The 16797-nt window shown below is 41.4% G+C and overlaps 1 protein-coding gene across 1 annotated transcript; it reads right to left on the bottom strand.

The window, feature by feature from the left end:
* Positions 1–2214: 2214 nt before the first annotated feature.
* On the bottom strand, positions 2215–7896 carry LOC130135618 (inactive TPR repeat-containing thioredoxin TTL3-like). The gene is made up of 5 exons (XM_056305213.1): positions 6563–7896; positions 6185–6380; positions 5897–6069; positions 2884–3217; positions 2215–2514 (listed from the first exon to the last, which is right to left on the bottom strand). Exons 1-5 carry the CDS (start codon positions 7558–7560, stop codon positions 2383–2385), a joined length of 1833 nt encoding a protein of 610 aa, XP_056161188.1. The 5' UTR covers positions 7561–7896; the 3' UTR covers positions 2215–2382.
* Positions 7897–16797: the final 8901 nt, after the last annotated feature.

Below are 16797 nucleotides of genomic sequence, written 5' to 3'. Positions count from 1 at the left end.
GGTCGATGGAAGTCCGGCCGCGACCTTGGGAGCTACATAGTTCCCGATCCATGTCTGAACGAGTTGGTTGCACTTGCGCTAATATCGCTACATTTGGTCATCGGCCGGAAAAGGGTACGGTTTCATCAAGGAAACCATCCTTGTCCTTGGTCACTAGGGCTCACAAGAAATCCCAAATCCATGTAGTATAATTATCTGGTCCGTCGAGCCGCAAGTTGATGAGTAGCCGTTCCGATTCATTGGCCGGCGATGTATAGAGCGGGTCGTTGAGTTCTGCATGGCCGCCGGCGATTAGGAAGGCATACGGCATGAAATCGGGTTGGAAAACTGGGTAGGGATTCATCCCTGGACCCATCGGACCCAATTCAGCGGTGTGGCACAAAGGTGTCTAACCCGGTCCACCACTTAGGTAGGGCCCAAGAATAACCATTAGGCTGGGTCCCGAGGCCCAAATTTGTGTCTGCTTCGTATGGCATGTGTTAAGTCCACTACTAATTTGGTCCGGTAGCCCACTGGCCTTGAACTAGAAACCAGTGGACTGGAGGCCACTGGGATGGGCTGGAAAATTGAGCTAGAGCAAGTATTGGAATCGCCGGATGCTGATTAGAGGGATGCTCGCCTTGTGCCAAATTAATTTGATCCGAAATTTGATTTGGAGTGAGTCTTGGTTGGAAGAGGTTTCAACCATTGCAGGTATGATTGGGTCTGGGTTTTGATATCTTGGCATGATGTCACTAGTGTATGGATGTGTGAATTTCTACTTGGAGTGCTGATTTTGTTTTGCAAGGGATGTTTCACAACAACAAATTAGAAAACAACCGAAGGCAATTCAAAAAAAAAATTGCGGAAGCTAGGTCAGGAAAAATTGCTCCGATACCATGACAGAAAATTAGAAGGATATATGGAGGAAAATTGTGATTGTATTTCTAAATAACCAATTGTACATGTACATAGGTGTATTTATAGTACATGAAGGAAAATAAGAAATGTGAAACAATATACTTGAAGATGCTTTCCTATTCTATGAATATCCAATCTTGTGGATTGACCGAATCAATTCATTAGGAATCTGTGTGATCAGATCAAGGATCAAATCGGACATAAATAAATCATTTCTCCGAAAATTTTCACTCTAGAGTTACTTATCACACAAAAATTCGAATAGAAAAAGAAAATGTAACAACTATGGAAAGTGTGAATGTTTTCTTTCGGAGCATAGCCGATTAATCATCATTTTTCTTCATTTAACCCTGAGTTGGTTGAAAGCTTGATGATTTTATTTTTCTAATGAAGAGAGATTTTGTACAAATTTGGGATTCTTTCCTAAATAAAGGGATGGATGATATTCAATAATTTGTAATAATTGCGACGGCAACGATGGAAAACCTTATTTGAGCATTTTGTCTTGGGGAATTCTCGTGTGGTAAAACCTTATTTAACTTGTCTATATTGAGTTAATTTATCTATAGATGGTTAAGGTTTGTATGATGTCCTTTTGTGGTAGTCTGATTCGACACAACAATTTGTCAACGTAGGAGAAACTCACTACCTTAGAACTGAGTTGTTTCCCCCTCCCCAAGTCTTGTCGGATCTATTATGTATTGATGCCCTTTAATTGGGCCTCTCGGGTGTTTTTAGTATATTAAATGAACTTTATTTCGACCCAAAATTTTTTTTTGTCGACGTAGCTCGAATTCGTGGCCATTGTATCCAGCGAAATATGTTTCTTGCTGGGTCAATTGCAATTCCGATACCCATATTTGAACAATTATAGTCTCGACTAACTTACGATTGGCAAACTAAAGCAAATATAAGTATTGCGCTGTCTATGTTTTAACCCACCAATTACAAAACTGGTTACAAGTTTCCTCCAACCAGAGATTGAGGAAAAACATAGATCACATAAGAAAATTTCTTGCAGCAATTTATTTACTTAGCATTTGAGTGAGAGTAATTTGGTTTTTTCAAGGAAAAGATTGGGTCGAGGGTGTGAAAATAGCCCCGGTCTTCTGTTATTGGCTTTTCTACATCAAAGGTCAATACAAAAGCAATTTTATCAGTTTATAGGCTTGATTTGCATTAGCAAATATTTTCAATCCAAAACCAAACTGATAAATCAGTTAACCGAAAGGTTAGGTTGGATCCGGTTCGATCGATTGGTCAGTTTTAATTGATCACTCTTATACCAGAGAACTTAACTAGATAGAAGAAGGTGCTCTTAAGCAGACACGCATCTCTTTGACCTAATATTTCAAAGCGTCACAAAAAAAATCACTAAACATTCTAGTTTTCAGAGATTTGTTTTTGTCTAATTTGAGTTAGTACACCCTCCAAGAGAGACAGCTGCAACACTAACACACCACATTTGAGATTTTGCAAACCCTACACGATGTCACCACATTGTCTTCTAAGTTGTGCCTTGGCCTCCAACAGCACTCGGCTCACTTCTTCGTCTTCCGGCGCTTCTCTCGCCAACACCTCATAGTCTTGTATCGAAGCCTCCCACTTCTTCAACTGATTGAAGAAAATATAAAGCAAACATAAATTTCATGAGAACTAATCAATTACAATGAAATCGCCAAGTATTGAGAAGTTTTAGGGTCATGTAGAAATGCCCTAGTAACTCCCATCTTCTGCATTTGCAAATAGTTATACTCATTAAATTTTGCGAAATCATAATCAACTGAGGACAGATCGGATTTGTTCATATTGAAATTACGATTGTTTGGCTTTGAACTAGGCAAAGATTGATAAATGTTTTGAATGACAATAAAGATATTTAACATTTTCGCTGATGAGCATGTAAAGTGTATGGAATGTTTTGTTGCAAGGTTAATCGGAGGTATTTTATCAAATGATTTCGATCACGTCAAAAAAACTCACCTTGGCGAAACAATCGGCTCTTCTTAGCCTGGCCTTGCTGTAAGATGGGCGGACATTGAGTGCGGCGGTGCAATCCTCGATCGCCTTATCGTACTGGCCTAGCTTGGTCCTGCATGCGGCACGGTTGCACAATAAGACCGAGTTGTGCTGGTCATGCTCGAGTCCTTCTCCATATGCTACGCAAGCCTCAGTGAATCTCTCAGCCTTGAAGAGCTCGTTCCCTTTGTACCGGGCTCCCGCCACGGCTCGAGCCCTCTTAATCACATAGTTCACTTCCTTGTTGCTCGAGTCTAGCCGAGCTGCTCGTTGAGCCGCCTCCAAGGCATCATCAAATCTGCCTCAAATCAAAATAGCCATGTAAGCCACACTGGTTAAATGATTTGGTTTTCATTCAAAATGTTGATTGGGACCGAGGGACCCCTAAGTGACAGAAAATATGACATTTGGTACACTTCCTTGGTATCTTCTATTGATTTCGCCCTCCATGATGTCTATTTAAGTATGTGTTTGACTATATCCTTTTACTTCTAATCATTAACGGAACTAAACGATAAACAAGTGATCACTCGATTCAATTATTTGGATAGTTAGTACAAACTATTATTCGAATAACATATTGAAAATTTTGAGATTAGCGTGTGAACCAGATCTAGATGAGAAAAGTGACACACGAGATAGAGTAGGGTAATGTCAATGTCTAATGAAGATAGACTAGGTTACCGATCGCCAATTGGTACTCTTTGGGGGCTTGTAGTTGGTGCAGCCTAGGCTCGTCGGTCAAAAGCTTCGAAGGTGCATGGTCGGCAAGGAACGGGAAGAATTGCTGGGTGCTGGCCCATTTGGGACTTTTGGTAGGTAAGAGGTCAAATTATGGAGACCCAAATCCCTATCATATCTTTTCTTGCTCTTTCTTTTTCTTTTTCGCTAACAAGGTTCCGCTTTTGAGCTGTTTAACGATACCCAATTTGCCCAAATCGAAACCGCGTCGAGCACCAGCCTAGACCTTTGCCCCCCCTGTTTCCCCCCGATTTCTTCATGGCATTATGCTTTATGATGGACCCCTACGAGACTAATAATGTTTCTTGTGCTTTTCCTTGGCAAATATTGTGTTTGGACTTATCTCTATCTTCTTCTCGCTGACTTTGATGAACAGATTACGCTTTCGAATGTTTAAATTGGGCATTTTTCTCTTAGGGCAAGGAATATGGCACTATGTCCTAGTGATTGCAATGATTAGGTCATTGGGATGCGGCAAGGTCTCGGTGGTCTTTAAGGATTGCATTCCATCTACTCCGAAAACCAATTTTTTTGTAAATATTTTTCTAAAGTTTTCTACAAATTTCTTTCACCCTCTTGAACTTCTCTTTTGAAATTTATGTGTCATGCCTCTCCATCCCTAAAAATCAATTTAGGCCCAGACTTGGCCTCACAAAAGGAGTATGATTATGGATCTACAGCCGGAATTTCAACTCATAATCTTAGCACTTGATTTACATTCCTAACAATGCAACTCCAATTTTTTTCGATTATCCAACAATTTCACTCTAAACAAGTTCACCGTTAGCCGTAATTTGAAAAGAGAAAAAGTTAAGTGGTACCAGAATTAATCAAAAGTAACATGTTTCAACGATGACTATAGCATTGTGAGGAAAAATTACTGAAAAAGAAAAATCGGTACAAATAGGTGCATTTGTTTTTAAATAAAAGAAGGGAATTTCAAATTTTAACTTCAATTTTAGCACTCATATCAATATGCATCCTTACTTTGTTAAAATCTGCAATTTGTGTCTTCAGACAAAGCCCCAAAACTTAAAAGACTTGCTTGCCTCTCTTTCAAAAAGAAAACCCCCAAAAAACCTATCCTCCACCAACTCACCAACAACCGGTCTCATAGCCCAACCCAAAACCACCCTCTCTCTCTCTCTCTCTCTCTCTCTCTCTCTCTCTCTCTCTCTCTCTCTCTCTCTCTCTCTCTCTCTCTCTCTCTCTCTCTCTCTCTCTCTCTCTCTCTCTCTCTCTCTCTCTGTCTCTCCATTCAAAGCTTGGCGTGAAGGCAAGCTCCCTGACCATATCGAGGTCGAGCTTGACCTCGATTTGGGCTATCATGGAGTGGACTGACCAAGAAGAAGAGAGAAGGGGGAAGGATTATAGAAGGTAACATATATCAATTAAGAATATGCACTATCAAAAAATATATGTGCATAACCTTAGAAAATATGTTGAATCAAGTAAATAGGCTGGTATTGCTAACACGATGCATGATGAAGGTGGAGCATGCTTTGTGAGGACGAGCCATCTGAGATGATGGCTCAGACGAAGAAGGTGCCGGTAGCTGACGTGGGCGGTGCAGCTAAGTGGGTGGGAGGAAGAAAGAGGAGGAGGAAAGGGAGGGGATTTAGAGTTTTTACACTATATTTGTAACAAGGGATTATGAAAGAAGAGAAAGGGTTCTTAAAAAACACAATGGTATTTGGACAAAGGGAAATATATGGAGGGAAAAGATTAGAAGGGATAATGCGGAATTCATCCGGTTAATTCGAATAAGAGGGATTTGTAGGGATTTATGTATTATCTAACAAATTTAGTCTTCTTTCTCGCTTATACCCTACATTTATTTGTAAGTTTGTCTAAGAATATCTAATCATAATACATTTTTTCATTCATTTTCCGTCCCTACCATCCATATAACATCATAACTCAGGACCCTCAGGTCCTTTCTCTTCATAATTATCTGAATCCATTATTTTCCTTACTAATCGCTCCATCAAAACTGATTGAGGATACGAGAGTGACAAGGGCAATTTGGAAAAGAAAATAAAAACTCGCAAGGAATCACGGGTGGCAAAACTTGAATCTAGTAACAAAACTTAAGATACAAAACATATATTTTCAAAAGTGAGGATGCGAATTGATGTGCGTGCACAAACGCGAGGATGATAATTAAAATTTCCCGATATAAAATGACAATCAAAGAGAAAGGAAGGTTTATATACGTGTGAGGTGGATCACTGACCTGCCGACGGCCAAGTCAACCTGAGCCCGCACAACTAACAAACCAGCATTCCCAATAGGACCCAGGAACTTCGTACATTCCTCGACCTCGAAATTCGGACCCTTGGACAGTGCTTCGTCCGCATCTTGGTGCTTCCTTAGCTTCATCAATGCCTCCGCTTGCAATGCAAAAATCTTCTCCAAAACATAAACAAGCCGTAGTTCAGACATCAACCTTAAAGAAAAGATAAAGGAATTGTTCAATCCGGGCATGCACAGAGATCGAAATTGGAGAAGCTCGATGGCTGACCTGAGGGGCCGAGTCGGCGCCGGCTGATATCACGCATCGGCTTTCCTTTATCAAAGTATTCCAATCCCTCAGCTTGCGAGCTTCGGTGCATTTACTGAGGTGGGACTGAACCCTTTTAGCCTTCGCAATGTCCTCCGGGTCGGCTTCGGGTCCCGAGTGTTTGTAGTGGTACATCGCCTTTTCTGCTTCGCCTAATCTAATGCAGATGAGAAAGAGCATTTATCAGAGCGGTGTTCCGTCGCGAGATTTTGGTTCTATAGCTTGGGGAAATATTCTGAGTATTGGAAAGAATTTGAAACGGGGCAATTCAACTTCAAATGGTATGCGCCAATTGTAGAAGATTCACGAAGGAACGTTGTTTGGTGGGACAGAAGTTACCTGAGATACAAGGTTGCCAAGCGATTATGAGCTCTTTGATAACGAGGATCGATCCGAATGGCTTCTCTGCACTCGAAAACGGCCTCGAGAAGTCTACCCAAAGCAGTCAGGGCGGCACTCCTATTGCTCCTATAGGAAGCCTTGTTCGGATCTATCGAGATCGCCGCATCATACAGTGCCAAGGCTTCGGCGAACCTACCGTTCTTGTAATCCTCATTGCCCATTATCTTCAGTGTCTCGGGGTCCATTCTCGTCGAGAGAGCGCGACAGAAAGAAGCAGGGGCTGGCGATTCGCTAGGCTTTCTATTGCTATCCGCCGGTTTCTTCACGATGTTGCCCATCACACTGTTCGTGTATTTTCCGTTAGGCATCGGACCCTCGTTCCTCGTAGCAGTCTTTGGGATGTAAGGGTCCGGCACATTGCTCACATTGCTTGGATTCGTCGTCCCGGGTTGCCTCAAATTGCCCAAGTTCCCAAAGAGCATTACATTGCTCGACGATGCACGGACAAGCGTGCTGCTTCCGCGGGACTTTTGGTGATCAGCGATCATGCTTTCTAGCTCGCCCGATATGCCGGTCGTCTCTGGGGGCACTCTTCTACCTTTGTTGACATAGCTTTGTTTATGAGGATTCTTCGCGGGACTGGTCACCCCGGATGAAGGCAACACCATCGCTGTCTCGTCGGCGACCCTGCCAGGGGCTTGCTTTTGATAGTACATATTCGGATTACCGTATTGGTTCGGAGACGGCCTCATACTCATCGGCTTAGGCGGGACTTCTGACCCATTGGCATCGAGGAAGGTGGCCTCATCAGACCTGCCGTGCCGCTGCCTCGAATGAGGGGTGCTCGGCAATTTAGTCACGTTGCCTCCAATGCTGCGCATCGGGGGCGTCATCGACCCGGTGGAGGTTGTCCTCCTCGGCCAAAACGTGCGCTTCCCGAACACCGCATTGAGCAGGCCACAACCCGACGATCTCTCCGGTGAGGCATCCACCATCTTTTCCTTTCGGATCCTAGGACGAAGCAGGAGGTTGAATTCCGATAAACACAAGGAGTCAGCAATTGAACGTGAAATCAAACGCCCCGAATGCTACAAGAGACCATCTGATGAAATTGTTTGAGCAACGAGCATGGTGATTGGAATTTGAATTGAGTCCAGTTTAGGCCGGGGCTTGGCTCCAGGAGAGAATGTATGTGCTTCAATGATGAATTTGCAAGGTCTCCTGGAGTGGCAGCCAGAAAACAGCTGTTAATTCGTTCTCTCTCTTTCTGGTGGAGATGTGATGCAAGATGTCATGATGGAGGGAGACAAAAAAAAATAATATTTGACGAATTAAAGAGGGGGGGCCAAAAAATATTTTTGTTGGTGAGTATAATCCAAATGGCAAATTCTCTTTTCTTTTCTTTTTTTTGCAAATCCTTATCCGTGTGCTTGTGTGTGCTAGAAGGTGGGGGGAACCCAATAGACCCGGTCATGGAATTAAGGAGGATCTCTAGAATTTTTAGTAAACAAAGGGACGTGGTCATACCCACTTTTGAGAAAAATGCCCTTTGTGTTTGAGCATTCGAATTGGACTTTTCTTGTCCAATTTGGCTCTTTCTTTGTGCTTTCAGAACAAACCAAATGGACCCATGTCATGAAAAACGAGATTCTTAAGATGTCACGACTCGTAACATTGCATGAGAGGAAGTAAGTAGAGAGAGAGAGGAGGGCACGTTGGGGAGTGCATAGCTGTAGCCGTCTCGGCACGATTCAGGATCGCGAAATCATGTTGACGAGGTCTTGTCTGAAGCTTTTGATTGGGTTTGCTGTGCCTGCTTCGATGACCAGAACGCATGATGCGGTGGATGCAAATGGGTGCCCTTCCGAGCAGGGAGGTGTTTCACATGCATCTGTTGCATCATTGAGTATGATGTAATTAGGTGTTGTGTTGTGAAGGGAAATCGCCCATAGGTCTGTACTTTAGAAAGAAAAGAAACCCAGATGGTGATTGGCTTGTCGTACCACCCGTCGATGATGTGTAACCGAATAGGGAATGACCCCGATCCGTCGAAAATGGGTGTTTTGCCCAAAGAGCGAACAATCTTCCACCGAAAGTTGATTTTTGGTATTTTACGAAATGGATTCCGAGGCGATTTTAGATAGGAGTTCACTCGGTGTTGTCACGAAGATGAATAACGAATTTTAAGATTAAAAAAAAACTACGAATGATGATGGATACTGAAAAGACAATAATTTTTAATAAACTGAAAAAAAATATATAATAGGAATATGTGTTTGATGATGATATCCTTTATGATTACACACCGCCATTTGTATAACCTATTAATTACAACCATTCATTAGCGGTTATTGCTCTAAGTATGATTATACCTGCACTCTTGTGATTTAGGGCCTCCTATTCATACGCCAATCTCATTCACACACGGTTACAACTTTTAAAACCACTGGTCTACTCAACCGTCACTCAGTATCCTTGCCCTTGATTGGTATCGTTTATTCTGATATTTTCCCCTTGCTTCCAACACTTTAGCCAGATTTTAAGATGGCCAAGCCTTTGCTTGTTTTGTCGATGAGCTTTATGGAACACCTCTCAACTACTTGTCGATGCCGATTCCATGTAGCCATCGATGATTCTTCTTCCTAGATGTCAACATTCATGCCATATAGCTATTGATTGTCCAATGGCTCGAACGACCTCCACCGACTAGTCTCTCTTGATCGACTACACTCCATCACTCATCGATAAATGTATCATATAGTCATTGAAAGCTACATGTTATGGTCATTGATAAACTAGTTTTGCAATTGTTGGTAACCATACTTATAATATCAATCAAATCAGTTGACCAATTGAACTTATTGCTTGTCGATTTAAAAGAGTTGGTTGCTTTTCTTGTGTAAATAGATCCCAAAAGTCCTAAACTTCTGGCATAAGCAGCAATCAAGTTAAAAACGATTTGAAACATGCAATCAAATCCTAAACGTTTTCCATCATATACAAATGTTATCCGTCTAGTGACTGGTCACCCAAATTTCCTAACGTGGTAAGCTAGTCTAATGTGACATTGTGAAATATTTTCTAAGTATACATTGGATTGGCGTGGCGCAAATGCGACCCAAAGTCAGAAAAAGGTCAATTTTTTTTTAAAAAAAGCCAAAAAAAAGAAAATAGGGAAAGCCAAAGACTCCTGCAATACCAGGTGCCGCTGCCGCTACATCTTAGTCGTCTAGCAAGGACCGGCGACCCTCATCAACCACACGCAGAACCGCTAGCCTTAGTGCTGTGGTTAGGGTTGAGCACGGGCCGGGCCAGCACAGGCCTATTCCCTTTTTGGGCCTTGCCTGGACTAAAGTTACTCCAATGACCCCGGCTGAAAAAGACCGGCCCATTTGAAGGCAGCCCGGGCATGAACCCTAAATGGGAATTCAATGAAACACATATATAAAACCTATCAAGTTAACCTGATAAACATATAAAATATATATTAATTAAAAAATAAAACCTATGACCGTATAATAACAAATCAAAAACCTGTTATCTAAAGTAAAAAAACCTGTAATACAATAATCTAATCATTAATCATGTAAAATAATTCTCAATAAACACATTCCATAAGTCACAAAAATAAGAAAATCGGCATCATCTTCATTTCAAACTCCCCGAGCTGTCTAGAACAGAATATGGCAGGCTCTCACACTCTACTCAAATTAAATTTTTTGTTCTACAGCACTCGCCAAAATGCACTCACTACCAAGGATAACCTTTTTTTGGAAGAAAATTGTACCTGACCCGGTGTGTTCTCTCTGCAATTTGCAACCTGAGACGATTAAGCATGTTTTCTTGTTGTGCCCTTGGACATCGAAATTATGGTCTCATTTGGCCCTAAACATTAGCTCAGGTTTGTCTAGAATTAAGGATTGGTTGTTTAACTTTCAACATACTTCGGTTTCGTTCGAATTTCTCTCCGTTGTTATTTGATTCATCTGGAGGAAAGAAACAATTTTGCGTTCGAGTGCAAGTCCCAAACCCGGCAAAGCTACCGGAAGCTGCTTTGACAGCATGTGAAAGTATTGCTCGCCAGACAACTAGATCCAAGTAAAGAACCGAGCTTAGACAAGCATCGGATTGAGTTTGGAAATCACCAAAAAGAGGGTGTCTTAAAGCTGAACATCGATGGAGCTTACATAGAAGGAACACACAAGGGAGCCATAGCATGTGTGTCACGATAGCTCTGGTCTCCTCGTGGATGGCTTTGTGCGAATTGTCATGGCATCATCTGCTGCTCAATCGAAGGCTTTGGCTCTACTGGAAACCCTAAGATTCTTTGGATCTAGCTCACGCACCTCCTTCAAACCGAACTCAAATCAGTCTGATCTAATTCATGGATTATCAGGCACTGAAGAAATTTATTGAGAATTAGTACGCATATCTAGGAAGCCCAGACCAGCTTAGCTTTTATTTGGATCTCAAAGCGGCACATTGTAACAAAGAGGCAAATAAGATGGCGGACTGAGTCGCAAAAGCCCAACAAAAGAAAAATCTTTCTTCTAATTGGATCTAATATCTCCCTCGAGCTATTTGGGTCTCGTTATCTTATGAATACGTACCTATGTTACTCATCCTTTTATCATAATGAAATGAGAACCATATTCCAAACCCCCAAAAAAAAAACCCCAACATCAATGAGAAACAAAGCCTCACAAGTCTCCAACATCCACGAACTAAATTACAAAAGTCATCCATCTACCAAAAGACCAATGACGATCGATCCTCTCGATCAAATCATTATCTAAAAAACGAACAAAATCAACAAAAAATAAAATGTGATTTGAGGTTCTTCGAAGTGTTCCATCTCTTCAATGGTTGCTACATGTTTTCCTTCCACCGAAGTAGTCCGGCTATAATAAATTTATATAGGGTTAATACCACGAAAAACCCTAAACTGGTACACTTTGTGACACATTTACCCCAAACTATTTTTTGACCATAAAAAACCCCAAGTGATTCACACACTGTGACAATTTTACCCCAAACATACCACAAAAAACCCTAAACTGGTACTCATGTGACAATTTTACCCCGAACTAATTTTTAATATTATTTTTTTGAATTTTTTTCTTTTTTCTTTTTTCTTTTCTTTTCTTTTCCCTTCACCTTCAACCTCCGGCCGGTCGCCGGTCCGGCGACAGGCCAGAGGCGGAACCCGGCGAGGGCCGCCCTCGCCAGATCCGGCGAGGGCGACCCTCGCCTGTATTGGGCGAGGGCTGGCCTCGCCCGATCTGGCAAGGGCCGCCCTCACCGGCGTCAGGCGAGGGCCGCCCTCGCCAGATCCGACGAGGGCGACCCTCGCCGGTTTCGGGCGAGGGCTCGCCCTCGCTGGCGTCTGGGCGGCCCTCGACCCTTGCGATGGGCGAGGGCCGTCCTCGCCAGACGGCCGGCGAGGGCGGCCCTCGCCGGCTTCCGCCTCTGGCCCGGTCGCCGGTCCGGCGACCGGCCAGAGTTTGAAGATGAAAAAAAAAAGAAAAGAAAAGAATAAAAAATAAATAAAAATTCGAAAAAAAATAATATTAAAATTTTAATTCAGGGTAAATTTGTCACATATGTACCAGTTTGAGATTTTTTGTGGTAAGTTCAGGGTAAAATTGTCACAAGTGTACCAGTTTGGGGTTTTTGGTGGTCAAAAAAATAGTTCAGGGTAAAATTGTCACAGGTGTACTAGTTTGGGATTTTTTATGGTCAAAAAAATAGTTTGGGGTAAATGTGTCACAAGTGTACCAGTTTAGGATTTTTCGTGGTATTAACCCATTTATATATTGATGATTCGCTCCATATAACGAAATCAACAAAGTGATCAATGGACTGTGGAAGATCCTTGGTCGGGGTAAGAACTAATGGGCCACGGTCCAACCAAACGACCCACAGAACCCAAATCCCAAACAAATAGAAAACATGTCATATTCTCTAACTTATGTTTAAAAATAGAACGTTTTGAAATATTGTCTTCTTTGAGCTTGTGCCCTATGTGTGATTGAGTTGAATGAACTATCAAGATAAATGCTAAGAGAGTCCAGCTGCTTATAAGTGATAATTTAATGCTTAGTCCCGATGAAACTGTCGCATTGCGCTACATGCGTAATTCATCTTGTGTTGCTCGAGTGGACTTTCACCGATAAGCCTGCTTACACTTTCGTCCCTCTACCCTTGTAGATGCAACTTGCAAAATAAGTGCTATTGAGAACTTCTTTAGATTCCTTGGAAACATAAAGACAGGAGGAAGACAGCGGTTTAGGTAAGACTTGCTTTTCTTGCAAGGACGACCTAAAAGAGAATGAAACATGGTGCTACCTTGAGGTGATCGACGCGGGATCGGGGTCGGGGTCGGGGTCAGGCCAAAATTATAGCCCAGGCCCGCCATTAGCAAAAAAGAGTTATAATAAACTTGCATGCTAGCGAGCCTACTCGAGCCAAGGTTAGATGCGTCGAGAGCCCGACAATGACTTTAGCTCTTTCAGCTCAGGCTAGACCCCGTGAACCCTCGAACAACCAGGGCTACAACAGGGTCTAGTGCTGCCGAAATATTCTATCTACGGAAACCATCCAAAAGGGGTAGATAAGTTTTAGTCAAAACAAGCAATTGATTTGTGCCTAATTTGTAAAGTTTACACGTGATTTTTTTTATTTTGGCATTTTCTGCTGTCAAATCATTGATTTGTACCTAATTTCTTCAATGGATATTTATCGTCAAATAATTTGCTAATTTTCTAATTGTCGCCATTTACTTCCTCTTTTAGTTGTAAATTTTCTTTGAACCGTCAGATATTTATACAGTTTGGAATTTTTTATCTCAATGTGCAGGCAACAAAAATGGCTAAGGATTGATCGAGTTATAACATTATTGGCATTTTGTTCCCTTAAGAAGCGTAAATCTCATGTGCAATGTCTATTGAACGCATGAATATCAGGAACTTAAGTGCACTTATGTCATCATTTGATGGTTTGATAATTATTTCCCATATTTCAATCTCAGAAATTCTAGTTAAAAAATTCATGGATGACTAAATTGTCAGGCCCTTTAAAAGTCCGTGGATGAATAACAATAATGGTTAGCGATTGATCAATGATCTTTGCCAGCCGTTGGATTGTCAGTCGTCGTCAATTATCAACCATCGATCGGGCCCGAAAAATTTGCCAGGGTTTAAGGTAGAAAATTGCCCGAGTTTAGAGTCAAATGATCGAACCGGGCTCAAGATCGGACGGTCCTGAAGAGCCATGGGTAGCCAATTTTTGGCTAAACAAGACATGATTTAGATCTCAATGAAAACGACATTACTAAGAAAGAAACGAACGAAGGGACGAAGGCGATGACGACGTGGCACGGCTGCCTCGGATGCTAAAATCCCGGGGCCCACGTGGACTCCTACCTGGCAAGAAGAAACTCGTCTTCTGGCGCGTATTGGACCGACCGAACGCTGTCTCGCTGTCGGCCCCCGGTAACAAGGAGGAAGGAGGAGAAGGAGGAAACGCACGGAGAAAGTCAACCTTTTCAACGCTTTGGTTTCTCACCAGAAAGAAATAGAAATATTAAAAAACTAATAATAATAATTATTATTATTATTATTATAATTAATAAATAAATAAAAATCTGCAAATCAAAGGGCTCTCGTGAGAATCCGGATGGTAACGCGTAGTCAAACCACCGGTCAAATCCCGAATATTTGCCCCATCTGTCGGTGATAATTGGAGGAGTTCAGTTTCAATAGGGGTCGGCTGCTCACAAGATGTGTGGTCTAGTGTCAAAGACAAAGGAGATGAGCTGCACGCGAGCGAAAACCCAGGGGCAATACGTAAGTGTATATAGTTGTAATAATTGCGGTGTGCCATGAGAGTAGTACTACGCCTATCCCAACCAATGAAAGAATCCTCTTAGACTGCGTTTAGTCGACCGGATAAAAGTCAGGATAGGATATGTTTTATACTATCCTGTGTTTGGTGGTGGTCCAGGATAGGATAAGGTCGGATATAGACCGGATATAGCCCGGATAAAAAAATCCGGGGAGGAGGGTGGGATAGACCCGGATAGGATTTCTAATGCCTATTTTTCCAAAAACCCTACGCTCCACTCGCCGTCATTTTCATCCCCACACCTTGTGCGCTTTCACCAAAAAAATTTCTCGATTTTTTTTCTTTCACTGACTCCTCCGGACCCGTGAATAGCAAAAAAATAAAAATAAAATTATCCTATCCGACTTTAAATCCGTAGTCCACCAAACAGTGGACAAGATATGAAGAAATCCCAGGATTTCTTATCCTTTCCTATCCAGTCCTATTCTGTTTAGAAATCCGGACGACCAAACGCAGCCTTAATGATGTCCGTTGTCAAGGAATATGATATTACAACACCCCCCTTTTCACGTGTAAGTCGGAGTAGGAGTAGGAGTAGGAGTAGGAGTAGGAGCGACATGTGAAATTTGATTAACGGGCATATGGGAGTGTGACATTTGTAAATTAACTTACCGAGATATTATCCGCTTTGACCTATTCTATATCAATCCTCACGGTTTTGTCCTTTGGTGTTCGAACGAGCACCTTCCCAGGAGGTCACCCATCTTGAGAGTAGTCCCACCAAAGCACACTTACCTTTGGAGTTAAATATTGTTGTTATGTCAAAAAGCACATCCGTGAATTAATTCCAGTTAGTTTAGTTCATTCAAGCCCCCTTCATCATCCTAAAAGGATGTTGGGAGCTGCTCCTTGACAAGGTCCTCTAGCCCCGGCAATCACCCCCCGCTCTCGTCGAATCGAGTCGTACATAGCGCCTGATTCTGATATCATGTTAAAAAGTCTAACTCAAAAGCCAATTATTATGAAAGGTTAAGTTTAATAGGTGGATAGAAACCACAAGTATATAAAGAGCATCGAAGATTCGTTGTCAAGCGATGTAGGATATTTTAACATGTATAAAAAACGTATTTTGAGGCTTATAAACTTGTGAAATCCAATTTTTGTTTGCTAATTAGATCATTACAATACAATCGAGGCCCTCAAAATAGGGTTTATTGTTAAAGCAAGCTTCAAAGCACCAACCATCTTTTACCATCTCAAACCCAAGTACCAAAGATCAGGGCATTCAAGCTTCAGAGAGCACGAAGACAGTGAACTAAGTAATGTTTTCAGTCGCCATAATCTGCATAAATTACGGTTTTCTGTATTAAAGTTTTAGGTTCCGTTTATTTAGCAAAAAATAAACAATTTGAAAAATAAATTTCTAAAAATAATCATTTGCATCGCTTGAAATAATTAGTCAATGGAAAATATATTCATTATCGACAGTAATGTAAAGTAATTTAAGATGTACATCCCCTTAATCTATTTCAACTATACCGTAGACTTATTTTGTTGACAATATAGGCTTTTTAGAAAGATTGTTATATAATATGATATTATCTCATAGGTGTAACATGGAGATTGTTAAGAAATATGTTTGGTATGGGGAAAATTACCCAATCAATACTAAACCTATTGTAGGAATGCTAGTTCAGTTTTAAATTTTTCAATTTCGCATATTTAGTCCTATACTTTTGCGTGAATTTTCAATGTAATCCTTCTAATCAGTTTTCGCCGGAAATTACTAACGTTGCGGTGTGCCACGTAGGACAGACAACAATGATTGGATTGTCACATTACCAATTTTCCCGAAAAAAACTAACCATAATAATTACATTGGAATTTCGCACGAAGGTTTGGATTAAATTGGTAGAATTATAAAGTTCAAGTTGAATTGCATATTTATAACTATTTGGACAATTTTCCCATTCGATAGTAATGTTCGCTGCTGCCCGTGTAAAGCCTAATACTTACTAGAAAGAGTGTTACATACATTACAAACATACTTCATAAATTATTGAAATTGTCAGTAAGGTTGTGTAATAGAAGGTTGCCATAACAATAAGTGAAATTTCAAGTTTTGCTCCCATAATGCTTCATCTGGGTCATATTGGGTTCCTATAGTGCTGCATAATACTCGTCTACGTGATTAAATGCATCACACACGGTTGATGCTGGCCATATGCCAATGGTCCAAGCAAAAGCTGTCTTTGCTTCTCACCACTTGATTCGAGATATTCTTATCAAGTTTGATGCCAGCGAAAAATCATTAAAGGCGAACCCCGTCTTTCCATCTAACGTTGTTAATTTGCGAATTTTAAATTAATGTACAGTGTGGTACATAA

This window comes from Syzygium oleosum, unplaced genomic scaffold (genome assembly GCF_021117445.2).
Source record: "Syzygium oleosum isolate NSW1041296 unplaced genomic scaffold, Sole_v2.1 Sole_v2.35, whole genome shotgun sequence".
NCBI lineage: Eukaryota > Viridiplantae > Streptophyta > Magnoliopsida > Myrtales > Myrtaceae > Syzygium > Syzygium oleosum.
Note: the sequence above shows the minus strand (reverse complement) of the source record. Positions and strands in the feature narration are given on the sequence as shown.

What these genes read in the sequence shown, in the direction of transcription:
- LOC130135618 (XM_056305213.1), bottom strand. Translation starts at nt 7,560, where the DNA reads ATGGTGGATGCCTCACCGGAGAGATCGTCGGGTTGTGGCCTGCTCAAT. An exon ending in GCGCCGACTCGGCCCCTCAG is followed by an intron (nt 6,070 to 6,184) that starts GTCAGCCATCGA and finishes GTTTTGGAGAAG; the next exon opens with ATTTTTGCATTGCAAGCGGA. An exon ending in GTTGACTTGGCCGTCGGCAG is followed by an intron (nt 3,218 to 5,896) that starts GTCAGTGATCCA and finishes GATTTGAGGCAG; the next exon opens with ATTTGATGATGCCTTGGAGG.